At 47.5% G+C, this 27039-nt stretch overlaps 1 protein-coding gene across 6 annotated transcripts in view; it reads left to right on the top strand.

The window, feature by feature from the left end:
* The window catches only part of LOC139392494 (signal peptide, CUB and EGF-like domain-containing protein 1), a 155890-nt gene that overhangs the window by 107434 nt on the left and 21417 nt on the right, over window positions 1-27039 (top strand). For 2 of the 6 annotated variants that reach the window (XM_071140486.1, XM_071140487.1), the window contains exons 7-9: window positions 1686-1739; window positions 6308-6397; window positions 13343-13459. In XM_071140486.1, the coding sequence (XP_070996587.1) occupies window positions 1686-1739; window positions 6308-6397; window positions 13343-13459 (261 nt within the window). The remainder of the gene's footprint in view (window positions 1-1685; window positions 1740-6307; window positions 6398-13342; window positions 13460-27039) is intronic. The other 4 variants (XM_071140490.1, XM_071140488.1, XM_071140492.1 and 1 more) reach the window with 2 other exon arrangements.

The following is a 27039-nucleotide window of genomic DNA, read 5'->3' on the forward strand; positions in this document are numbered from 1 at the left end:
AACAGCTCAAATAAGCAAAGAGAAACGACAGTCCATCATTACTTTAAGACCTGCATGTCAGTCAATCCAGAATATTTCAAGAACTTTGAATGTTTCTTCAAGTGCAGTCGCAAAAACCATCAAGCGCTATGATGAAACTGGCTCTCATGAGGACCACCACAGGAAAGGAAGTCCCAGAGTTAACTCTGCTGCAGAGAATAAGTTCATTAGAGTTAACTGCACCTCAGATTGCAGCCCAAATAAATGCTTCAGTGAGTTTAAGTAACGGACACATCTCAACATCAGTTGTTCAAAGGAGACTGCGTGAATCAGGCCTTCATGTTCAAATTGCTGCATTGAAACCACTACTAAAGGACACCAATAATAAGAATAGACTTTCTGTGGCCAAGAAACACAACCAATGGACATTGGACCGGTGGAAATCTGTCCTTTGGTCTGATGAGTCCAAATGTGGAGATGTTTGGTTCCAACTGACTTGTCTTTGTGAGACACAGAGTAGGTGAACTGATGACCTCGGCATGTGTGGTTCCCACCGTGAAGCATGGAGGAGGAGGTGTTATGGTGTGGGGGTGCTTTGCTTGTGACACTGTCTGTGACTTATTTAGAATTCAATGCACACTTAACCAGCATGGCTACCACAACATTCTGCAGCAATACGCCATCCCATCTAGTTTGTGCTTAGTGGGACTGTCATTTTTTAAGGGCTATTTGACCAAGAAGGACAGTGATGGAGTGCTGCATCAGATGACCTGGCCTCCGCAATCCCCTGACCTCAACCAAATTGAGATGGTTTGGGAGGAGTTGGACTGCAGAGTGAAGGAAAAGCAGCCACAAAGTGCTCAGCATATGTGGGAACTCCTTCAAGACTGTTGGAAAATCATTCCTCATGAAGCTGGTTGAGAGAATGCTTAGAGTGTGCAAAGCTGTTATCAAGGCAAAGGGTGGCTTTTTTGAAGAATCTCAAATATATTTTGATATGTTTGACACTTATTTGGCTACTACATGATTCCATATGTGTTATTTCATCGTTTTGATGTCTTCACTATTATTCTACAAATGAAAAACCCTTGAATGAGTATGTGTCCAAACTTTTGACTGGTACAGACACTCAGTGCACATTAGAGAACATATTAATCTTAAAGCTGTTATTTCTCATCTGTTTTGCAGTAGATGTTATAAATGTGTGAGAGAAACTGGTGAGAAGGGCTTTGTGATGAGTTAACTTCACCCCTGAGCCCTCTCTCCCTACCCCGGCCTCATCTTATTTATACACTCACAACAAAAGACAGAGGGGGAGAGATTGAGCCACTGATACATTCAGAGAGAGAGAGAGCGCGAGAGACAGAGAGAGAGAGAGAGAGAGAGATGGACAGGAAAAGTGAGAGAGCGTTAGAGAGAGCGCAGTAACACATTTACATTTTCTAGATAATCAACCAGCCTTAAAGTGCATTCAAATTTATTTATTTTTTCTTGCAAATATACACAGTCATGTGAGTAACTTGAAACTGTGAGTAATTGAATAAAGATGGAGGGCGACATTTTCGCCGTGCAAAAGAGCACAAATCTGTGTGAAAATACCGTAAACCTTATTATAATCTGGCAGTGTGATTCAATTATACATTTTTCTTCAACGATCTGTAATCCAGCTGCCAGATTATAATGAGCTTTACAGTATTTTTGCACAGATCTGTGCTCTGTTGCACCCCGAAAATGTCGCCCGGAGTTTCACGATGACGATGGTGATTATTTCCTGTCTGGGGCCTGAAGACTGCTCACCCTGTTTTTGGAGATCGTGGCATGGGGAGAAGAGGGAGTAAAGAATTCTCCCCATCTAAATGTGTACTAAGAAAACAGCTTCCGGTGCATGTTGAAAATAGCTGATTTGCCATGTGACAGAGGAGAGTTGTATGATCAGTGTCTTATTCCTTTATGTGTTGTTCTCTCTGGTTGTCTGTTTCTCTCTCTCGCTCTCTCTCTCTCTCTCTCTCTCTGTCTCTTTATCTCTCTCTCTCTCTCTGTCTCTCTCTCTCTCTCTCTGTCTCTCTCTTTCTCTTTCAATCACACAATTACACCTGTACCTGTATGCACACTCCCAGACAAACACGCACTTTGACTGCCGACAGAGTAGTCAGTGTAGTAGTAGTGTGTTAACTTGTCAGGGAGTGAAAGGAGGAATAGAGGGGGTTTGGGGGTTTGATCCCTAGGTAGGGCTGTGGTGGAAACTGGAAAATGAAGAGTTGAGAAGTCTCAGAAGTTGAAAAACACATTCATCATCTTCATTACCCTGGAAAACTAGCCAAGTCAGTGTAACTCATGCCCATCGCTAAGCCCGAGAGACGCCAGGCCTGCATGCCACTGTTTGCCAAATGGCTAACTTTTACGCCCGGCTGTCAATGTGGCCGTATCCCGTGGCTATGGTGGCTCCGAAGCCGAACAGAGAGGAAATGTTCATGATTATTTTTCTGGGGGAATTTGCCTGAGATAAATGAGAGGTTCCAGGTAAGTAAAAGAGTTTTTCATCATTTTTTTCTTTGCCTTCCTTCCAACGGACTCCAGTCCCACATTTGGCTCGGAAGTTTGGAAGCTTGGGCGTACCAAATTTGATTTTTTCTGCCTTTGAAAAAAATGCTCCAGTGTTTTTTGGGTGCACAGAGACGTTCCTGAACGTTCCCGGAGTGTTCCGAAGGGAGCCTGGCGGTGTCTGTCTGTCCATAACGAGACAGTGATTTACAGACTCCCTTGTTTCTCCATAGTTCCTAAACAAGGTTTATCCCACCGAGTTGCAAAATCCATGGCAAGCTAAAGCAGATTGGCAGATACACAAACTCTTTTTCTTGTGTTACATTATGCCAGTTAGTCAAAGTCTGTACAGATGCCCCCAGAAGGAGTTAAACCATTTCTGGAGTTGACTAAGATCAGATGCATCTGAACACAATACATCAGGTTTCCCCAATTGGAGGCCCGCATGCCAAATTTGTCCCACGGGTGGTTTTATTTGGCCCTAAAAGTTTTCAGAGCAAATTAAAAAATATATTATTATTATTATTATTTTATTTTTTTCATTGTTGGACATAATACTGTAAAATTTTAATTTAGCAAATATGTTCCCAAGTATTAAGCAATGCTTGAAATGATTGTTTTAGTCAAATATTATATCTGTTTGGGCTTCTTGCGGTCATTTTGCGGTCTACAAATTATTTGTAATTATGTTCCGGCATCACGAACATCCAATTCTGCTGCGGCAGAATTTAGTTGATGATCCCTGAAATGCCTGTTCTAACTGGAATTAAAACACACACACACACACACACACACACACACACACACACACACACACACACACAGGTCTTCTGTCATGTCACAAATAAACCCCTTCTTCTGTGTGTTGTCATTCCTGCTGTACTAGAACACTGGAGAAGCCCTCTCTCTCTCCCCACAAACAGATCTCTACTATACAGTATCATCAGTGCTGTGTTCTCACAGAACTGCCTTCATTTTGTGCCCATAACCTTTTCCTTTCCAGCCATGCGAGGAACAACGAAATCCACGAAGGAAGAGGAAGACCTCTGAAAGAATGAAAAACTCTGTTCTCCTTCTCCCTCTGTCCCGTGTCTTTTTCTCTCTGGCGAGAGGAAAGGCTCCTGGTCTGAGTGTCCCAACTGCTCTGTCACTGGGCCCACCTTTGACCCACCTTTGTGTAGTGCTGTCTCTGGTGATCCTCCTCTTCCTCCTCCTCCTCTTCCTCCCTACCTACCTCCTCCTGCTTTCTGGTGATAGTTACTGATTGCCTGTCTTGTCTGAGCATCCATGTTCAAATTCAATTCAAAAAGGATTAAATCCTTACCTTAAAGGAATTAAGATTATTAAAGGGAATTGAATTAAAGACTGGGGGGAACTAATAAAACAATGATACAGGATTAGAGTGAACATCTCAGTTGCAGCCTGATCTAACGTTACATAGAGCTACCCACCCAAACCAAAAACAAACATCACTCCAAACAACCCCCCCTCCTCCAACCTGAAATATGCCCCCCTCCCCCTAACAGTACAACGGCCTCAACCAGCAAACAAAATCCTGTTACTGTGGCAACCCCCAAAACCCACGTCACCCCCCACCCATCAGCACCTCCTCCCTCATCCACCTGTAGAGACGTAACCCTGCCTGTTTCTCAATAACACCTCCGTCATGCCATCATCCCAGCCAGCCGCATGCATTCTCAATCTGACACGCTCTCCGTGTCTGTCAGGCCGTCCGTCTGTGCGTCCGTCTGTCCTCACCATACCTCTGTCACTAATCTACGCAACCCTTCTGCCTGTCTGTGTTTCTGTCTGTCCGGCTGCATGGGAGATCCTACTGTTCTGCATTTTCCCTTTCATTTCCTTTTTGTTTTTATTCAGATTTGTATTTTCTTTCATTTTTTCCCTCCTCCTTGAATTGCGGTAACATTAATAGCAACCAACACTTGTCCCCCTGTTTTCTTACAGTGCATCGTTACTGGTTACCGTTACTGTTCCCCTCTTAGCTGTAGTGTACTGCTGTGGATTCATTCCTCCCTCTCTTCAGTGATTATTTCCTGTGTAAGTTCTGCTGTCTCTCTAAACATCCCCCCTCAGAAGGCCTCCTCTAAATGGACCTTATAACTGCTGATTCCTTAGCCCCTTAGGAGAGTTCTGGAGTCCTCTCTTCTCCTCCTCACCCTTTCTTACACAACCACCCACTCACACACACACACACACACACACTTTCACACGCTCATACACACGTGCACGCACCCTCACACTCAAGCATGCACACACTCACAAGCACTCACACCCATACACCAGCACATAATTGCCCAGTCGCCCATATACACACACACACACACACAGGCATAAACACACACGCACATACATGCACACATTCATATACACACACATGCACACACACACACCTAACCGTTAGTTGAGAGCCAGAAAGCCTCCATTCATTTGTGAACACTGCTTCAGAGAGTCCTTCACTTTGTCCACCAATCCTTCCCAAACTAACCGCCTTAGAAAGACCAGTAACGGGCCAAGCCAGGGGTGACCAGGGGGGGCTTTAGTTACCCCTTCCTCCCCCCTCACTCAAAATCCCCCTCCGTAGGACTTTGTACATCAAAGACAGTCCTAGTTCTATTGTACTGAGCAGCAGTGCCCTGCCCCCCCCCCCCCCCCCAATTCAGTGCTTCAGAGAGAGATGCTCATTCAGAGCCTAATGACTCTGACATCCTAGTGAAAGACTCCCTCTCTTCCCAAGGCCCAGTAGCGCTCATCACCACCCCAGCCCATCCATTCTAACACAGTGGCTGCTAATGCATATCTGTGTTTTCTCAGCTGCATATCTGCAACACAGCGTTTTCTCAGCTGCATATCTGCATGTTCATCTTAACCGTAACACCCGGGCTTTCACCTCTCCCTTCTTACCCCTCCCTCCACCCCCCAGCTTGGGAACATGGTTTCCAGTGTTGACTGTTAAAGCCAGTTGTGATGTGTTCCATAGACAAACAGGCAACCAGCGCTGCCCCCAGACGACCTCCTTCTCCTCTGTGCATGCCCTCTCCATCGCTCCCCCTTCCACTAGTCCCCAACCCCATTTATTTATGAGTGTTCCTCCTCCCGTTTACTTCTCCCATTGTGGACCACGATGGGACGGGATTTCCTCTTTCTTCTTCTTCCCTTTTTCTCTCTCTCATCCCTTTCTTTCTTTCATTTTGTCATTCTGAAGTCCTTGTAGTTGCTCCCTCCCTCTGTAGTGTCTGTCTGATCTGGTGGCTAGCATAGCCTCCTACCCGTTCTGTTGTCATCCTCACCCCCCTGCTTCTTACCCAACACTCATGCAGCTTGTCTTGGACATGTTTGCTCATCCTTCCCTCTACTCCTCCTTCCTCTCCTCCTCCCCCTCTTCCTCCTTTTCGGATGTGAGGGAACCATTGCTGAGTGTGTGTGGCTGTTTGATATGGAAGACAGAAACAGCAACGGCTACAACAACCAACTCCCCCACCCCCCTAAATTATATTTTTATTTGAACTGCTATTTTTGTCCCCTACCCCGACCCTTACCCTCATTTCAACTTATTTCGTTTGTTTTTTTGCTATCTGAGACTTTTGGATTTGTTTTGGGATTAACACTCTAACAGGGATTTTGGCGCCTTTTCATGGCTTCTTGCTTCTTGGCTTTGGTTTTGCTCAAACGCCAAGAGGGGCTGACTTGACGTCTCGGGCGGCAGCGGGCGGTGGACATTGGGCTTCTCATTAACCTTACTGCTCACTGTTTGTCACTTGTGTTTTAGAGAGAGATGAGGCTGCAATTGAGAGCTCTGAGTTCAATGCCACGTCAATAGCTGATGTGGACAAGCGGGTGAAACGCCGGCTTCTTATGGGTAACTCTTTTCTTCCTCTTTCTATGTGTTGCCATGGCGCTTGTGCTTGTATCCTCCCCTTCTCTCTCTCTCTCTCTCTCTCTCTCTCTCTCTCTCTCTCTCTCTCTCTTAAATACATTTTTATTTTTATGAGTCCCTGGTACCCTCTATGTCCACCCTCAAGGTCCCAGCCTGTTGGTAAACTTCTCCTACCCTGCTCCCACCTCTCCCCATCGCCCGTCTCGGCAGAAGATACATGTTCTCTAGATTTCCCACAGTAACTAACAGTTACCCCTATAGGCAGCTACACATCCCTCCAAAGATTAGACTGGTGGTCAGGCACCCCTCCTCAGGTACTGCAGAGTCTTTACACATAACGGAAAGTTAATGGTCAACGAATAAGGTCTTGAAGAACACTGGACCATTTTGGTTTCATGTTTACTAATTTAGGCTAAAATCTTCCTGTAATACCTGAAACACCCTCAGTCCTTCCTTCCCCCTCCCCATGATGATACTCATGGCTTGGAGGGAACAGTACACGAGGAGCCGTTCCATCCCATGATATCTTTGGCGTTGCCGTGGAGAACATGAGAGCTAGTATCTTTGAAGGGTCTCTATCAGGGTCTCTTTGGATGACATAGCGCTTCATTCAATCAAATCCACCGTCTGGAAGTCTCCGGGTGAAGACAAATCATTGATCTTATGTTGTGAGAATTATACATTTGGATTCATTTATTCAACAAACTCTACTGCAGTGCTTGTCTTGCCTCTTCCAGATAGAGGTTTTGATTGAATAGACACCTACGTCTTTAATATTGGTGACCTTTAACTTCCCATCCATCCTATAGCATCATTTCCATCTCAGTCCCCTTGGCCAGTTACGTGTCCTAACCTGACCCTTGCAGTACCAACATATCTGAAGCCCTACTCCTCAAGGGATGTCTTTCAGAGGGCCGTTAACAGTTCATTATCACCATATGCCCCTCGCCATCTTCCCGTTTCAGACTGCCACCCTACTCCTCAAGGGATGTCTTTCAGAGGGCCCTTCACAGTTCATTATCACCATATGCCCCTCGCCATCTTCCCGTTTCAGACTGCCACCCTACTCCTCAAGGGATGTCTTTCAGAGGGCCGTTAACAGTTCATTATCACCATATGCCCCTCGCCATCTTCCCGTTTCAGACTGCCACCTTACTCCTCAAGGGATGTCTTTCAGAGGGCCCTTCACAGTTCATTATCACCATATGCCCCTCGCCATCTTCCCGTTTCAGACTGCCACCCTACTCCTCAAGTATGCACTCGTTTGGCCTACAGTACTTGCATTCCAAGTGAGCATTATCACTCAAACAGCCACATCGTGGCATAAAGAGGTTTCATACAAGCCCTGGACACCGTCGATGAGAGACAGGCTCCAGATACTGTATCTACACTGTAGGTTCATCAACGGATGACTCAGTCAATTAGTATAAAACTAATTAAATGAATGCACAAATGAATAAAAGCGTGAATAGTTAACCTTTTCCCGACTCAGTGGAGGAAGATGCATCCCTTCAACAGTCGTGACTGACTGTTGAAGAAAAATCACTCCATAGGGTTGGTGAGAAGTGACAAACGACATGGTTCTCAGACAACGTATGCCAATCAACTCGTAGATAACACCGTTCTGTACATAGTCTGTCCCTGTGACCCTTTCTTTTCCCTCTTTCAGAGCTCGAACCCCCTGTGAACTTCCACCTGACTGTTAAAGTGTGGTTTCAATATTTCTCCCTTTAATGGAAATATCTCAACTAATCTGGACTAACCACTAAACCAGACTAAACGCGTGAACCCCCACTAATATCTAACTAAAACTGCACTTCCTTAAACCTGGGAGCCTCAAGGCAGCGTTTCCATCTTGGTTTCTTATGGTTCTGTTTCCTTTATTTTACATTATTTTGTTTTCAAAGGCAGAAATGGATCCTGTACAATGTACGTTGTTTACCAACATGGAGACTCAAATCAGTCAGACATTCAGACATCCTGAGCTTGTATATACTGTTGGATGGATTGGTGCCTGCAGGTTTCTCCCATACAGAGGCAGATCTTACTTCAACAGGTGACGACTTTGGCCTGTAAATTGGGGGGGGGGGACAAAACTCCACCTATTTCCTCTAAAAGTGAACTTTTCCATCCTTCTCATCTTTCATCAGTTGAGGAATCTTTCCCCTGCCTGACTCAGTCCTGTTGTTTTCATACCTGATGATGTCATTGTTGATGCTCCTCCCCTTCATTCCAACACTGTCTATAACCCCCAGCTCTCATTTATATGACCTGTGTTATTGAGATGTTTTTAATCCCAACTTTTTTATTTGCAGTTTCCTTTTATACTTTACAGGTCTGATTAGTCTGGTAGCCATGGAGACTATGGAAGTCTTTAGAACAGCCCTGAACGTCTGTTAGATTTGGCACCGTGCTCTATTCGTCTGCCTGCTTTGACACACAACGTTCCTGACTCTCTCTGTGCGTCTGCTGCTGCTATTTTCTCTGCAGACACAGCCATAGGCTTTGTCCCATATCACTGGAGCCCAGATTGATCAAGACAGACTCAACTGGAACCTGGGCTATTATGAAATAATAGATGGAGAAAAGCCTGATAGAGAGAGTGAGAGGAAAGAGTGAAGAATGTGAAAGTTCTAGCACAGAAAAAGCCAGGTCTTGTCAAAGTTCTACTCATTTAGGATTAAACCAGCGTGTGCTGGACACTTGATGAGGCTGGGTGTGAGAGCGGGAGAGAGAGAGTGTAGTGCTATAGCTACACAGACCTCGGCTGCTGAGGAGTCCAAATAAACCACTCACCTAGGACAGATGGGCTGAGCTGGGCGTGTGTGTGTGTGTGTGTGTGTGTGTGTGTGTGTGTGTGTGTGTGTGTGTGTGTGTGTGTGTGTGTGTGTGTGTGTGTGTGTGTGTGTGTGTGTGTGTATAGCGTGATTTCAGGACGGGGGCAGCGCTGACAGCTGGATTAGGTGCCCATGACAACAGTGAAGGGGGATCCTGTTAGCTAGGCCCTGCTGAAAGACGATCGTGCCCCTACAGCTCAGTCAGTATGTGTGTGGAGGGTTGATGAGACTTGGCATGATGCTTAATAAAGCACAACCACTCCTCTTTTCTCATGAATCCCTCTTAATCAATAGAACATGTGTCTTACTGAGAGAGAGAGGGAGAGAGAGAGAGAGAAGGGCCTGCATGGAGATTTGCCTGGTCAGCATGTCTGTGTGTGTGAGGAGTATGAGGTACGTTTGTGTGTGTGTGTGCACCCACTCTCTATCTCTTCACTCCTGACGTCAGCAGAGCAGATCAGTCAAGTCTGCCCAGAGCATGTGTGAGCATGGCAGGTATCTTATGAGGAGAGAGAGACAGACAGAGAGACAGTGAGATGGAGGGGTGTGATGATGGGGGTATTTGGTGGGCAAGTCAGGGGTGTCTCTGTTGATTTGTACTGGCTCTCAGCCAACACACCACTGGCCCTGCTGCCGCTGCTCACACAAACAAGACAGACGAGTAATCTTCATCTGTCGCCACGGAGATGAGAGCTGGTTCCCTTGAACGGGTCCCTCCAACCGTCAATCTCCCCCAAATGTCGCCCACGGAAACTCCCCCAATCCCCCACTCCCCTTTACAAAAAATAGGTGTTACCCTGTCCACCTTCCTCTCAGCTTCAGCATGTTGAAATTGAGACACAGGGAAGTGGAAAGGATGGCTGTGAATAGAAGAGTGTTAGCCTTTGTAGCGTAGTTGCAATACAGTGTGCATGAGACAGAAACATTCAGGGGTGGGAGAGGGAAGGGGGTTCAGAGGGGCTGTTCGGGGGTAGGCTTTGCATGTCCAGTACATCAATCAGAGTGTGTTTGGGCGGGCGGCGGGTCTGTGTTCCTGTGTGCAGCCTCTTGCCCTGGGGGTGGGCGGGCCTGGCTCATCAGAGCAGGAGAGGGGCTCTGAGCAGGACTCACGCTAAGCTAATTATAGGGCCCATTGCCTTCAGTAGTATAAATCAGTCTGACCCATTATCAGCCCCATGCACACACACACACACACACACAAACACACACACACACACACACACACACACACACACACACACACACACCTGAGTGGGACGTTTGCAGGGGTCCACTACCATACTCTACAGCACCCATCAGACAAGCTACACTATATATACAAAAGTATGTGGACACCCCTTCAACTTAGTGGATTCAGCTATTTCAACCACACCCATTGCTGACAGGTGTATATAATCAAGCACACAGCCATGCAATCTCCATAGACAAACATTGGCAGTAGAATGGCCTTACTGTGGCAACGTTTTAGAATGACACCTTACCATCAAGTCAGTTCGTCACATTTCTGCCCTACTAGAGCTGCCCCGGTCAACTGTAAGTGCTGTTATTGTGAAGTGGAAACGTCTAGGAGCAACAATGGCTCAGCTGTGAAGTGGTAGGCCACACAAGCTCACAGAACAGGACCGTTGAGTAGCGTGTACAATTCGTCTGTCCTCGGTTGCAACACTCACTACCGAGTTCCAGACTGCTTCTGGAAGTAACGTCAGCACAATAACTGTTCATCAGGAGCTTCATGAAATGGGTTTCCATGGCCGAGCATCTGCACACAAGCCTAAGATCACCATACGCAACGCCAAGCGTCGGCTGGAGTGGTGTGAAGTTTGCTGCCATTGGACCGTGGAGCATTGGAAACGCGTTCTCTGGATTGATGAATCACACTTCACCATCTGGCAGTCCGATGGACAAATCTGTGTTTGGTGGATGCCAGAAGAACGCTACCTGCCACAATGTGCCAACTGTAGAGTTTGGTGGAGGAGGAATAATGGACTGGGGCTGTTTTTCATGGTTCAGGCTAGGCCCCTTAGTTCCAGTGAAGGGAAATCTTAACGCAACAGTATACAATGACATTCTAGACAATTCTGTGCTTCCAACTTTGTGCCAACAGTTTGGGGAAGGCCCTTTCCTGTTTCAGCATGACAATGCCCCCGTGCACAAAATGAAGTCCATACAGAAATCGAACATCTTTGAGATGAATTAGAACGCCGACTGTGAGCCAGGCCTAATCGCCCAACATCAGTGCCCAACCTCACTAATGCTCTTGTGGCTGAGTGGAAGCAAGTTCCCGCAGCAATGTTCCAACATCTAGTGCAAAGCCTTCCCAGAAGAGTGGAGGCTGTTATAGCAGCAAAGGGGGAACCAACTCCATATTATTGACCATGATTTTGGAATGATATGTTCAACGACCAGGTGGTCATGTAGTGTACCAGGAAGATAGAGTATCTCTCCTTCCCTTATTCCCTCTGTGTTTTCCTTTTCGGGGAATTAGGTTCAGTATCCCAAAAAGTTATCTGCAGTTCTATGAAACACACCAGCAGCCTCATTGAAGTAGAGCCATTTTGCCACTGACAGCTTCCCTGTGGTGGTAGAAACTGGCGACCATGCTGGCTCTCACAGTACCCACCTGCCGTTTGGTTTTGCTGCAAACAGACGGGCATGTTGGATCAGCCCGCTGATGAGATGCCGTCAGTCCGTGACACTACACTCATTGACAGTATTATGCTAATGCTGTGACCTCTAGAGCCGGGCATGTTAGCTAGCCAGTCTGAAAGGGTTTATCCTCTTCCCTCCTCCCTTAAAGCAGGCACAGAACCTCTTTGCATTTATTGAGCTGGGAATAGATGCCAGAGAGACAAGTCCATGTCCAAATAGCCAGAGCCATTTCAGCGTCTTCCTTTAAAGGGATAGTTTGGGATTTTGGCTGAACTCATGGATACCATTTTTTTGCCTCTGTGTCCAGTATGAAGGAAGTTAGAGGTAGTTTTGCGAGCCAATACTAACTAGCATTATCACTAGCTGTCCTCAAAGACTTCCAGTCTTTGTGCTGAGCTAGTTAGCTTTGCTCTCGAAAAACTACCTCTGAACTTCCTTCATACAGGACGCAGAGACATAAAAATGGTATCCACGAGTTTGGGGAAGTAGATGAACTATCCCTTTAGCTAAGCACAGTCAACTGAGTTTTTTCCAGGACATATCAGAAGCCTGCCAGACCCAAGTAGTTTGAATCTGAAACTGTTCTTTATTAAATATAGTAGCCTATTATTGAGCCCCGTTTAAATAACAGTATACCGTTTCACCGTCCTCAGCAGTATCTGACACCCATTGGGGATTAGTGAGCTCAGCTTTCCTATAGCAACATTGGGCTGCGCAGGTAAAGTGGAGATGCCATTAGGTGCTATTTGTTTTGGGATTAGCTCAGGCAATATTCACAAGTCAGAGCAAACCTTATCTTGGCCACATACAAGAACATTTTTCCTGGAGTCAAAATATACACATTCGGTCCTAGGTACTACTACTCGATCCCACCACTAACTATATTTTAGACTCTCGTGTTTTCTCTACTTAACCTTCAGTATCGTTTTTGACTAAATGTTTTCTGGACGTTTTTTGGAAACAGGGCTTTCCTGTCTTAACTCGGCTACTGAGTTCCTCTCCTTTATCAACTCATGTTGCCCATTCATCTCTTGTTTATGTTTTGTAGAAATCTGTGAGTCCTGAGTATGAGTTTATAGTCGGTCTGTGACATGTTTATGAACCGTGTATGAAATTCCAACTGTGTACCGTCTCATAACCTGTCACTGGTCTGATGGACAACCACAATATCTTGACACGGGCTTAGTATCGTGGAAATGAAGTCTGAATGGGTATGATGAAAAAGCAATATGCCCTGAATACACGACGTCACCCTGTTGTGTGTTTCCCCATTGTATGTAGCCTCTTCTCAACCCACCCGTCATATCTTCACTGTCTACTGTTTCTCTCTTTAGACTCCGTTCTGCTCTTTAGATATGCGTGCCAGTCAGTATGTTAATACCCCTCCCCTGCCCCCGCCCCGCCTCTCTTTTCTCCCACTGTATGTTTTTGTTTTACCCAGAAACCTGTGCGGTGAACAATGGAGGCTGTGACCGGACGTGCAAGGACACGGCTACAGGGGTCCGCTGCAGCTGCCCCGTGGGATTCACCCTGCAGCCAGACGGCAAGACCTGCAAAGGTCAGTGTATAGGTGTGTGTGTGTGTCCGTGTGGCCCTACTGTCCCCTACTGCTCTCCTCTATCTTCTTCACTTCACCCCCCCCCCCCTCTCTCTCTCTCTCTCTCTCTCTCTCTCTCTCTCTCTCTCTCTCTCTCTCCATGTGACGAGAGGCTTTTACTCATGCCTTGATAGCACCCAACCCTTTAGTGTGCTCATCTTAAGAACACACTGCTAGTGCTGTTAACAATGGAGGCACATTCCGTATCAGCACTCAACCGTATTTGGCAAATGTAACGCAATATGGGCAAGTTATGTGGTATTGAATGGTACTGAGTTGAGAGGATCCTTTGCGGAGGTGGTCCAGGGGTCTGGTATCTGTGGCTGGTATGAGTGGTATCTGAGTGATCTTGGGCCAAGACCAACCAACCCTGCGGCACAAAGTTCACTTCCCCTCCTCGCATGGAGGAGAGAGAGACACCGGTCTCCAGCGCGGTCACTGGCAGTGCTGCTGTTGTTGTTGATGTTGCCGCCAAACGTTTCCACTTCCCAAATTCCGCCTGTGACGTCAAAGGCAGTGGCCAAGGCCCTACCGGGCTGCCACACAGACACAGTGAAAGGGACTTTTTTCTAGCAGATAGTTGGTTTAGGCTTGTCCCTAAACAAACAGGGCCGTTGATGGTTCTGACCCCAGGGTCACCCGAACGGAAAATACAGTGGTTCATGTGGAGCGGTGTTGTTGGTTTCAGGGATCATTGATATGTCTGAGGAACACCGACACTGTGGTCTGGCTTGCATGAGACACACCTGGGTGCATCTCAAGCGGATAGTGGCTACTTTCTCTCCTCATCTCCTAATCTCCTATCCTTCATCTGCACTAATCAGGAAGAAGAGTGGGGAAGATAAAACAAAAGGCCTGAGAGTTTTCCTTGGGCTGTTGAGTTGAGTTGGTTCACATCAGAACAGTTGAAGAAGAACTACACTGAGGATGTGGGGAGGGCTGTTACATCGCTGCTCAATCTATTCTGCCAACATGTGACAAGACATGTTTGAGGAGGGGAACTGCTATGTCCAATGTCGTGTGTGTGTGTGTGTGTGTGTGTGTGTGTGTGTGTGTGTGTGTGTGTGTGTGTGTGTGTGTGTGTGTGTGTGTGTGTGTGTGTGTGTGTGTGTGTGTGTGTGTGTGTGTGTGTGTGTACCTGTGTGTGTGTGTGTACCTGTGTGCGTGTGTACCTGTCTGTGTGTGTACCTGTGTGCGTGTGTACCTGTGTGCGTGTGTATTTCGTGTCAAGAAGTTTGAGAATGTGGCATGTAAGTGTGAAATACTGGAGCCGGGGCTGTCTGGCTGGCAGGCAGACGACGCGACTTCAAACTTTCAGCTGTTTGAACAGTGAGGCCCACGCTGCACTGTCTCTCTCTTTTCCTCTCACACACATATAGTACACACACACACACAGACTCACACAGACTCACACAGCGCCACCCAGCTGTATAGTGGGGAGACACAACATAGGGTTCTAAAAGAGAACCTTACCACCTACCACCATCCATCATATCTCCAGCATAGAGAATAGGCATCATCCATCTCCACCATTCATCATATCTCCAGCATAGAGAATAGGCACCATCCATCTCCACCATTCATCATATCTCCAGCATAGAGAATAGGCACCATCCATCTCCACCATCCATCATATCTCCAGCATAGAGAATAGGCACCATCCATCTCCACCACCCATCATATCTCCAGCATAGAGAATAGGCACCATCCATCTCTACCATCCATCCATCTCCAGCATAGAGAATAGGCATCATCCATCTCCACCATCCATCCATCTCCAGCATAGAGAATAGGCATCATCCATCTCCACCATACATCATATCTCCAGCATAGAGAATAGGCACCATCCATCTCCACCATCCCATCCATCTCCAGCATAGAGAATAGGCACCATCCATCTCCACCATCCATCATATCTCCAGCATAGAGAATAGGCACCATCCATCTCCACCATCCATCATATCTCCAGCATAGAGAATAGGCACCATCCATCTCCACCATCCATCATATCTCCAGCATAGAGAATAGGCACCATCCATCTCCACCATCCATCATATCTCCAGCATAGAGAATAGGCATATCGTTCATTCTCAGTTGTCATGTCAGCTCTTTAGTTAGAGTGAGGCAGAGCATGGGGACAGTTTTGTTTGGACATGTTATATCAGAGGCACCATAATGGCCAATGAAACCAGTTGATAATGATATATCGTAGAATCCTCTATGGCAACACCATTGTCTGCTAACAAGGTTAGCTGTGACTGGAAGGGTCCAGCCCTGCGTTGGATGCAGTGTGAGAAAACATCTAGTCTCTCTGTCACTCAAATGTCAAGTTCAAACCCCAGCAGCTTGTGTGAACAACTTCTACTCCCGTCTGTCTCCCGTCTGTCTCCCGTCTGTCTCCCGTCTGTCTCTCGTCTGTCTCGGCCTTTGATTTGTGCGCTTAACAGGACAACCAAGCCTTTATGGTGCAGGAAAATGAAAAGTTAGCCTCCGCTGTGTTTTCCGGGGGCGAGTTGAGTGGAGAAGATGGATAGGGCTGCAGTCCAGCTGTGTACCGCCCAGATAATGTGGCTGAGTTAGGCCCCTGGGCTCCATAAATCCACCAGTGATTGACCTGATCTGAGCTGGAGCTGAGAGACAGCACCACATCCATCACCCATCACCATCCATCAGCTGGGCATGAAGGGATGGAGGGATGGACCAGGAAAACATGGAGAGAGCCATCTGCCACTGACTGCAAACACACACACACATACACACACACACACACACACACACACACACACACTTACATGATAGACATGCACATGCAGGCACGGTGCATATACACACATGTGCATGCACGCACAAGTTAACCATACACTAGTCAGCAATCAATACACACATCCACTCTGACTACACATCCACACTGACGACACACAAAAGGAAGGGAAACTATAAACTCTGAACTCCTCTCCAGTCTCCACCCAGCCAGCATTACTTCTGGATCGTCTCCCACTGAGCCTAGTCAGTCAGCCAGGGGTTTTATTGATCAAGACATTTTATTCAGACCACCTGTCCCACCTTGTCGCCATGCTGCCCACTGCCTGGACCAAAGCGTTCTGTAACCTTGGTAACAGCACACACAGATCTGTAACAGGTTAAATGGGCTGACATGGTCTTGGCTAAGCTAGCTGATATCACAGCTGAGCTGACCACAGGAGTTTAGTGTGTGACTGTGTTCTAATGTCGAATATTGAAGATAGTCATGTGTTATAGCATACCGGGTTGTGCCAGTGGTGTGTTGTAACGTGCAGATAGGCCCAGGGGGTAGAGGTGTTTTTATAGCATAGAGATAGTGGGTAGTGATGTGTTGTTAATGTAGATAGAGTATTGTAGACAGCAGTTTGTGGTTTTGTGGGGTTAGTAGTTAGCTGGGAGGTAAATGTCATGCTGTGAGGTACTGTAGACAGAGCCCTCTGTCTCTCTGCTCTGTCTCTCTGTGTGCCAGACCCTGTGGGACCTGCACCATCCTGCCCCCCCCCCTAACATAATCATTTCAATATAAACTATTTAGGGCATGTTTAAATCCCAGGCGTCTGATAAACAGCCTTTCATCTGCGCTGACAGACGAGACGGTTCCCTAACTCCACGATGACAGACGCGCCAATGGAAGGAGGCGTTTTTATCACAGGGCTCTCCTGCGGATGGAGGGGAGAGACGGAGGGAAGAGAGGGAGAGAGGGAGAAGAAAAGTGATTTTGTGAACAGTTTCCAGATGTTTGATTAGAAGGTGCGTGTCGGTGGGTGGATGAGTTGTGTGTGTGTGTGTGTGTGTGTGTGTGTGCGCGCGCGCGCGTGTGTGTGCGTGTGCGTATGTGTGTGTGGTCGGTGCAGGGAGACTGAGCTGCTCAGTTGTACAGTGTGTGTATGGGCACCTGAGACACGTCTTCACTGGCCTGCATTCCTCTCCCCAGTACCAGTGAAAGCCTGAACACACACACACACACACACACACACACACACACACACACATCCAGTAATCCAATCCAAGAGCCATTACTGTAGTCACTTAACACAGACAAGGAGAAACCAGGTGATAGGCTACAAGGTCGTTGGTTTATAAGGGGACATACTTTATGTGGCTAAGCTAATCTCAGTAAATGAACTGTATCATAGTCAGCAACACCTTTGATTCTCACCCTCACTTTCCCACCTACCGCTCCCACTAGCTTTTTGTCATAGCTTCACTATCACTTTGTGTCCTCAAAAGACTGGAAGCTACTGTACGGAGTTGCTTCCCCATAAACTCCTCCTCTAGCCCCACTCGTCCAGACAGAAAGCCTCCAGAAAGTACCAATGCTCTCAACAGCCCACTGTATTAACATGTCAGGCCCAGTAATCTCCACAATAACACTCCTATCTCCATCACCTTACATGACTCTGGCCCAGATCCGGCCCTCAACCGTTCCGGCTCTCCCTCCGTCAGGCCGGCGTCGGCCCTGCCTGCTGTTTTATTTTACTGTTGTGTTGCTCTTTACTGGAGTTGCTTTTGGCCCAGATGCGGCCCATAGAGCCTCTGTTATTAGACGGAGGAGAGTCTTTAGGGACAAAGCAAACAGAGCGGGCCGTTTAAGTCCTCTGATAAATACCCGGCCGGCTCTGGCCCGAGCCGCCCGTCGTCTCCCAAATTAGCAGCCTGAGGTGGTCACACTGAGGTAAACTCTGCTTTTTATGAACAGTAGATCCCCCTTCTCCCGTCCCCAAATTATTTGGACAAGTTCGGGTTTCCACAGATGTATTACGTTTAATTGCTTTTTACTGTAAATATTTTGTAAAACTACACAGTTTCCCCGAGGCGCGTACCAAGGCTACCCGAGTGCTCAGAGATAAGCCTGCAGCAGCAGCCAAAGAGCTTCCACATTCCTCATCTCTCTCTCTCACTCACTCTCTCTCCAATGGCTGCAGTTCATGTTACAATACAACCTTTATTTCTTCTTCTCTTTCTTTATTTCTGTCTTGTTTGCTGCCTCCTTCTTTCCGTTCTCCATCTACAATGCTTCTACATCTGCATTGCTTGCTGTTTGGGGTTTTAGGCTGGGTTTCTGTACAGCACTTTGTGACATCAGCTGATGTACGAAGAGCTTTATAAATACATATGATTGATTGATTGATACTATCTTTGTCTTTTGAGAGGACTATTATCGACTCAGAAGCATCTTATGCAACAACGACCTTCCAGTTGATCCCTCTGAGTTTTACTTACTGTATTGAGGTCGAGGGCCAGAGGTCAACGTTCAGCCATATTCTCATTTACCGGTCTATTATTTATCCTACACTGTTGTTAATTACAAACGATCCTAATCATCTGTTGAACCCTAAACCACCATCACAAGGCTTTTCCTCTGCATCAGCTCAGGGCTCAGGTTAACTTAGCAGTAACACAGTGTACTGCTCTCATATCTCGTATAGTGTTGGATTTCTCACTACAAACCCAGCTCCTAGTGCTGCCTTGGGCCCACAACCTCCTATCCTAAGAGGAGCAAGGAGCAGTTAGCCAGTGCGTTTGTTTCTCTTGGCCCAGGCGGATGTTAGCCCTTCCCATTTGGCTCTCAGTCTTCCCAGCAGCAGCAGTGTGCCCAGTCAGCCAGTAAATCAGCCAGTCAGTTAGCCAGTCAGTCAGTTAACCAGTCAGTCAGCCTGTAGATAGTCAGTCAGTCAGCCAGTAGACAGTCAGCCAGTAGACTGTCAGTACCCAGTCAGCCAGCCAGTCAGTCAGTCAGTGAGTAAGCCAGCCAGTCAGTCAGTCAGTGAGTAAGCCAGCCAGTCAATCAGCCAGTCAGTCAACCAGCCATTCAGGCAGATGGCTGTAATAGATGGTAATGAGCTGCTATTGGCTGGTTATCTTCAGGGAGCAGCAGGGCTCAGAATGGACCTATTGATCGCAGATGAAGCAGGGTATCGATCGAACCGGTGGTAAATGTCAAACAGGGATGGGAGATTGATGGGTGTGGGTGTGTAGGGAGTGTGTGCGTGTGCGTGCGTGCGTACGTGTGTGTGTGTGTGTGTGTGTGTGTGTGTGTGTGTGTGTGTGTGTGTGTGTGTGTGTGTGTGTGTGTGTATATGCTTGACAGATTACACCCCTGTTTTCACGTCCAGATTATTAGAGAGATTAAAATTATTAGATCACGGTGAGAAAGGAAGAGAGAGACAGAGGTGGTAACAAAAATAGATATCTGAAATGAGAGGAAGATACAAGAGATAAGGGGTGAGTGAGAGATAGATCAGTGGGCATAGAGAGTTGAAGATTGAGAGTGAGTGACTGAGAAGGATGGAACATGAGACGTCCCCATTCCTTATCCGCTCCATTCATTGCTCTCATTTCCTTTCCATCCCTCTCTCCCTCCCCATGTCTCCTCTACCTCCTCCCCCCTCCCTGAGTGAGATCCTCATGGTACATCATATGTAGGAGAGCCTTAATGAGCTATGCCCTCGTTAATAGAGGCCTAACTACCACCTGGCCCCTGGCAGCCCAGATGTGTGTGCAATGCAATCACAGAGGTGATCTCTCAATTCAATATCAATGTATGGGCTTTATTGGCATGGTAAACATATGTTAACATTGACAAAGCAAGTGAAGTAGATAATAAACAAAAGAGTGAAATAAAAAATCAAAATGAATAGTTAACATTGCACTCACAGAAGTTCCAAAAGAATAAAGACATTTCAAATGTCATATGATGTCTATATACAGTGTTGTAACAATGTGCAAATAGTTAAAGTACAAAATGGAAAATAAATAAGCATAAATATGGATTGTGTTTACAATGGTGTGTGTTCTTCACTGGTTGCCCTTTTCTTGTGGCAACAGGTCACACATCTTGCTGTTGTGATGACACACTGTGGTATTTCACCCAATAGATATTGTAGTTTATCAATATTGGGTTTGTTTTTCGAATTCTTTGTGGATTTGTGTAATCTGAGGGAAATATGTGTCTCTAATATGGTCATACATTGGACAGGAGGTTAGGAAGTGCAGCTCAGTTTCCACCTCATTTTGTGGGCAGTGTGCACATAGCCTGTCTTCTCTTGAGAGCCAGGTCTGCCTACGGCAGCCTTTCTCAATAGCAAGGCTATGCTCACTGAGTCTGTACATAGTCAAAGCTTTCCTTAGGTTTGGGTCAGTCACAGTGGTCAGGTATTCAGCCACTGTGTACTCTCTGTTTAGGGCCAAATAGCATTCTAGTTTACTTTGTTTTATTGTTCATTCTTTCTGATGTGTCAAGTGGCTGGGACCGTGGATTGTCCTGGGTTTGTGGCTGTCTAGATCCCTGCTGTTTGTTGTTTTCAATTTTCCCCGTAACCTGCCTTGTCTGGAACTGCAAGGAGTAACAGCCTAACATACATTGCTAGCTACCATGACAAAGACAACAGCCGGCGGGAGTACCGTTGAGGACAGTGCCAGTGGTGTCTCTCTCTCACACGTGAAGGATCTTTTAAATGAACAAAAAGAGACCTATAAGCAGTTGTTACAACAACAAGAAAATAGTTTCAAGTGTTTTGTCCAAATACTCGTGGATTCTACTAATAAAATACTGGATGACCTGACCAGAGAGGTCCAAGACCTGAAGACAAATGTGCAGTTCTCCCAGAGTCAGCTCGACGAGTTGAAACAGGAGAACGGCATGATGACAGCAATCTGTAAGTCATTGAGAGAGGACATCAGTTCTGTGTGTGAATCCATGATAACAATGACAGACAAATCAGACTATCTCGAGGGACAATCAAGGCGAAACAACATGATTGTGGACGGGGTTGCAGAATCTCCACATGAGACCTGGATCTGAGGACAAAGTGAGGGAAATGATCTCTGAAAAATTGAAGATGGACCACAGGAAGATTGAGGTGGAGCGCGCCCACAGGACTGGAAAACCCACTTCCGTTCCAGGTGACAGGCCCAGGCCGATAGTGGTCATGTTCCTGAGGTTCAAGGACAAGGTTCTGGAAAGAGCCAAGAACATGAGAGGAACGTATATATCTTCCTCAAGGAGGATTATCCTGAAGCTGTGCGCCAGAAGGGAAAAGAACTGATCCCAGTCATGAAAGCTGCCAGAGCGCGTGGGGGACATTGCGTACATCCGCTACGACAGGCTCATTGTCCACCCTCCCCCCAGAAGCCTGGAAGGGATGAGAGAACCAAGCCTATGGGTTTGCAGCCTCAACCCCGCAGCACACACACACACACACATCAATTGATATGCTGATATGAATACTATGCATGCCAGTCTCTCTTGGCTAAGAGTTGAGGAGAGACTGACTGCATCACTTCTTCTTTTTATAAGAAACATTCATGTGTTGAAAATCCCAAATTGTTTGCAGAGTCAACTTACACACAGCTCTGACACACACACTTATCCCACCAGACAGGCCACCAGGGGTCTCATAGTTTCATAGTCCCCAAATCCAGAACAAATTCAAGAAAACGTACAGTATTATATAGAGCCCTTATTGCATTGAACTTCCTTCCATCTCATATTGCTCAAATAAACAGCAAACCTGGTTTTAAAAAACAGATAAAGCAACACCTCGCGGCACAACGCCTCTCCCCATTTGACCTAGATAGTTTGTATGTATGCATTGTGACTACTGTCATCACGTAGGCTACGTGTGCCTTTTTTTTAAATGTATGTACTGTCCTTGAGCTGTTCTTGTCTAATGATGTTCTTTATTATGTCATTCTGTATTATGTGTCATGTTTTGTGTGGACCTCAGGAAGATTAGCTGCTGCTTTTGCAACAGCCAATAGGGATCCTAATAAAATACCAAATACCAAAGTAATTATCTTTTTGTTTTCTCATGATTGAGTTGTGTTGCTGTCCTGGGGCTCTGTGGGGTGTGTTTGTGTTTGTGAATAGAGCCTGAGGACAAGCTTGCTTAGGGGACTCTTCTCCAGGTTCATCTCTCTGTAGGTGATGGCTTTGTTATGGAAGGTTTGGGAATCGCTTCCTTTTAGGTGGTCTCTCTCTGTCTCCCTCTCTCTCCATTGAAGTGGACAGATCAAGATGGATGCTGCTCTCCCAGCATGTCTTATTCACACTTCACCCAACTACTCTATCTCTTCCTCTCCGTCCCACTCCCCTGTCTCACTTCCCACTCCCTTGTCTCACTTCCCTCTCCCCTGTCTCACTTCCCACTCCCTTGTCTCACTTCCCCCTCCCCTGTCTCACTTTCCACTCCCCTGTCTCCTTCCCACTCCCCTGTCTCCTTCCCACTCCCCTGTCTCACTTCCCACTCCCCTGTATCACTTCCCACTCCCCTGTCTCACTTCCCACTCCCCTGTCTCACTTCCCACTCCCCTGTCTCACTTCCCACTCCCATGTCTCACTTCCCACTCCCCTGTCTCACTCCCCCCCCCCGTCTCACTTCCCACTCCCCTGTCTCACTTCCCACTCCCCTGTCTCCTTCCCACTCCCCTGTCTCACTTCCCACTCCTCTGTCTCACTTCCCACTCCCCTGTCTCACTTCCCACTCCCCTGTCTCTCTTTCCACTCCCCTGTCTCCTTCCCACTCCCCTGTCTCCTTCCCACTCCCCTGTCTCACTTCCCACTCCCCTGTCTCACTTCCCACTCCCCTGTCTCCTTCCCACTCCCCTGTCTCACTTCCCACTCCCTGTCTCACTTCCCACTTCCATGTCTCACTTCCCACTCCCCTGTCTCCTTCCCCATCCCCTGTCTCACTTCCCACTCCCCTGTCTCACTTCCCACTCCCCTGTCTCTCTTCCCTCTCCCCTGTCTCACTTCCCATTCCCCTGTCTCACGTCCCACTCCCATGTCTCACTTCCCCATCCCCTGTCTCACTTCCCACTCCCCTGTCTCACTTCCCACTCCCCTGTCTCTCTTCCCTCTCCCCTGTCTCACTTCCCATTCCCCTGTCTCACGTCCCACTCCCCTGTCTCTCTTCCCACTCCCCTGTCTCACTTCCCATTCCCCTGTCTCACTTCCCACTCCCCTGTCTCACTTCCCACTCCCCTGTCTCACTTCCCACTCCCCTGTCTCTCTTCCCACTCCCCTGTCTCACTTCCCATTCCCCTGTCTCACTTCCCACTCCCCTGTCTCACTTCCCACTCCCCTGTCTCACTTCCCACTCCCCTGTCTCACTTCCCTCTCCCCTGTCTCACTTCCCACTCCCCTGTCTCACTTCCCATTCCCCTGTCTCACTTCCCCCTCCCCTGTCTCACTTTCCCCTCCCCTGTCTCACTTCCCACTCCCCTGTCTCCTTCCCACTCCCCTGTCTCACTTCCCACTCCCCTGTCTCACTTCCCACTCCCCTGTCTCACTTCCCACTCCCCTGTCTCACTTCCCACTCCCATGTCTCACTTCCCACTCCCCTGTCTCACTCCCCCCCCCCCCTGTCTCACTTCCCACTCCCCTGTCTCACTTCCCACTCCCCTGTCTCCTTTCCACTCCCCTGTCTCACTTCCCACTCCCCTGCCTCACTTCCCACTCCCCTGTCTCACTTCCCACTCCCCTGTCTCTCTTTCCACTCCCCTGTCTCCTTCCCACTCCCCTGTCTCACTTCCCACTCCCCTGTCTCCTTCCCACTCCCCTGTCTCACTTCCCACTCCCTGTCTCACTTCCCACTCCCCTGTCTCTCTTCCCTCTCCCCTGTCTCACTTCCCATTCCCCTGTCTCACTTCCCACTCCCCTGTCTCTCTTCCCACTCCCCTGTCTCACTTCCCATTCCCCTGTCTCACTTCCCACTCCCCTGTCTCACTTCCCACTCCCCTGTCTCACTTCCCACTCCCCTGTCTCTCTTCCCACTCCCCTGTCTCACTTCCCATTCCCCTGTCTCACTTCCCACTCCCCTGTCTCACTTCCCACTCTCCTGTCTCACTTCCCACTCCCCTGTCTCACTTCCCACTCCCCTGTCTCACTTCCCCCTCCTGTCACTCTGCTTTTCTCACTATCTCTTTGTTTCTCCTCTTTCTCTCTCTCTATCTCTCTTCCTCTCTCTCACACTCTCTATATCTCCCTCTCTCACACATACAAACATATACACTCCCTCTCTCTCATTTACACACACAATTTCTCTCTCACACACGCAGTTTTGTATCATTTCAAGATGTGTGGATGCTTAATGTATTTATTTAAGCTTACCGTATTTAAGGGCTATTAAAGGTGATTATATAGGCCATTATTGGGCTCAGGCTTCCACCGAGTGGCCATTAAGTGTGGGGAAATGTGGTGGCTATGCTATGCCAGTGGTTATGGCTGCCAGACTTACTGAATAATTAGGGATCTTTGTCTGTGTTGGGGAAGTTTGGGCCGGGTAGGTGGGTTGCGATAGTGTTATACCTTCTGTAGACTTGTCTGGGAGGGACGGCAGGGGAGGTGTGTGTATGTGAGAGAGAGATGTGGAGAGAGAGAGAGATGTGGACATTCTTAGAAAAAAGGGTTCCGAAAGCGTTCTTCGGCTGTCCCCATGAGCATGAGCGAGACGAGAGGAAGAAATGAACAGAAAGTGGATGAGATGGAAAGGAGGAGTAGAGAGTACAGAATATAGAAAAATAGGTCTTCTCTCTAAGAAAGCAATCGTCAAAAAGCAAATGACGATGGAAGAGGAGAGAAAGAAAGCGAGTGATTCTGTTAATGTTGAGAGCTCAGCTTTCCATGAGGTCATTGCTTGAGAGCTCAGCTTTCCATGAGGTTATTGCTTGAGAGCTCAGGTTTCCATGAGGTCATTGCTTGAGAGCACAGCTTTCGATGAGGTCATTGCTTGAGAACACAGCTTTCCATGAGGTCATTGCTTGAGAGCTCCTCTTTCCATGAGGTCATTGCTTGAGAGCTCAGCTTTCCATAAGGTCATCGGTTCAGAGGGTCAGCCTTAAACACTTCTGCGAGCAGGCCTTTCTAATCGACCTGGCCCGGGTATCCTGGAAGGATATTGACCTCATCCCGTCAGTTGAGGATGCCTGGTCATTCTTTAAAAGTAACTTCCTCACCATCTTAGACAAGCATGCTCCGATAACAAAATGCAGAACTAAGAACAGATATAGCCCTTGGTTCACTCCAGACCTGACTGCCCTCGACCAGCACAAAAACATCCTGTGGCAGACTGCAATAGCAGCAAATAGTCCCCGCGATATGCAACTTTTCAGGGAAGTCAGGAACCAATACACGCAGTCAGTCAGGAAAGCAAATGCCAGCTTTTTCAAGCAGAAATTTGCATCCTGTAGCTCTAACACCAAAAAGTTCTGGGACACTGTAAAGTCCATGGAGAACAAGAGCACCTCCTCCCAGCTGCCCACTGCAATGAGGCTAGGTAACACGGTCACCACCGATAAATCTGTGATAATCGAAAACTTAAACAAGCATTTCTCAATGGCTGGCCATGCCTTCCTCCTGGCTACTCCAACCTCGGCCAACAGTTCCGCCTCCCCCCCGCAGCTACTCGCCCACGCCTCCCCAGCTTCTCCTTTACCCAAATCCAGATAGCAGATGTTCTGAAAGAGCTGCAAAACCTGGACCCATACAAATCAGCTGGGCTTGACAATCTGGACCCTCTATTTCTGAAACTGTCCGCCGCCATTGTCGCAACCCCTATTACCAGCCTGTTCAACCTCTCCTTCGTATCATCTGAGATCCCCAAGGATTGGAAAGCTGCCGCGGTCATCCCCCTCTTCAAAGGGGGAGACACCCTGGACCCAAACTGTTACAGACCTATATCCATCCTGCCCTGCCTATCTAAGCCAAGTCAACAAACAGATCACTGACCATCTCGAATCCCACCGTACCTTCTCCACTGTGCAATCCGGTTTCCGAGCCGGTCACGGGTGCACCTCAGCCACGCTCAAGGTACTAAACTATATTATAACCGCCATCGATAAAAGACAGTACTGTGCAGCCGTCTTCATCGACCTGGCCAAGGCTTTCGACTCTGTCAATCACCATATTCTTATCGGCAGACTCAGTAGCCTCGGTTTTTCTAATGACTGCCTTGCCTGGTTCACCAACTACTTTGCAGACAGAGTTCAGTGTGCCAAATCGGAGGGCATGTTGTCCGGTCCTCTGGCAGTCTCTATGGGGGTACCACAGGGTTCAATTCTCGGGCAGACTCTTTTCTCTGTATATATCAATGATGTTGCTCTTGCTGCGGGCGATTCCCTGATCCACCTCTACGCAGACGACACCATTCTGTATACTTCTGGCCCTTCCTTGAACACTGTGCTATCTAACCTCCAAACAAGCTTCAATGCCATACAACACTCCTTCCGTGGTCTCCAACTGCTCTTAAACGCTAGTAAAACCAAATGCATGCTTTTCAACCGTTCGCTGCCTGCACCCGCAGGCCGACTAGCATCACCACCCTGGATGGTTCCGACCTAGAATATGTGGACATCTATAAGTACCTAGGTGTCTGGCTAGACTGCAAACTCTCCTTCCAGACTCATATCAAACATCTCCAATCCAAAATCAAATCTAGAGTCGGCTTTCTATTTCGCAACAAAGCCTCCTTCACTCACGCCGAAAAACTTACCCTAGTAAAACTGACTATCCTACCGAT

This window comes from Oncorhynchus clarkii, chromosome 33 (assembly GCF_045791955.1).
Source record: "Oncorhynchus clarkii lewisi isolate Uvic-CL-2024 chromosome 33, UVic_Ocla_1.0, whole genome shotgun sequence".
NCBI classification, from domain to species: Eukaryota; Metazoa; Chordata; class Actinopteri; order Salmoniformes; family Salmonidae; genus Oncorhynchus; species Oncorhynchus clarkii.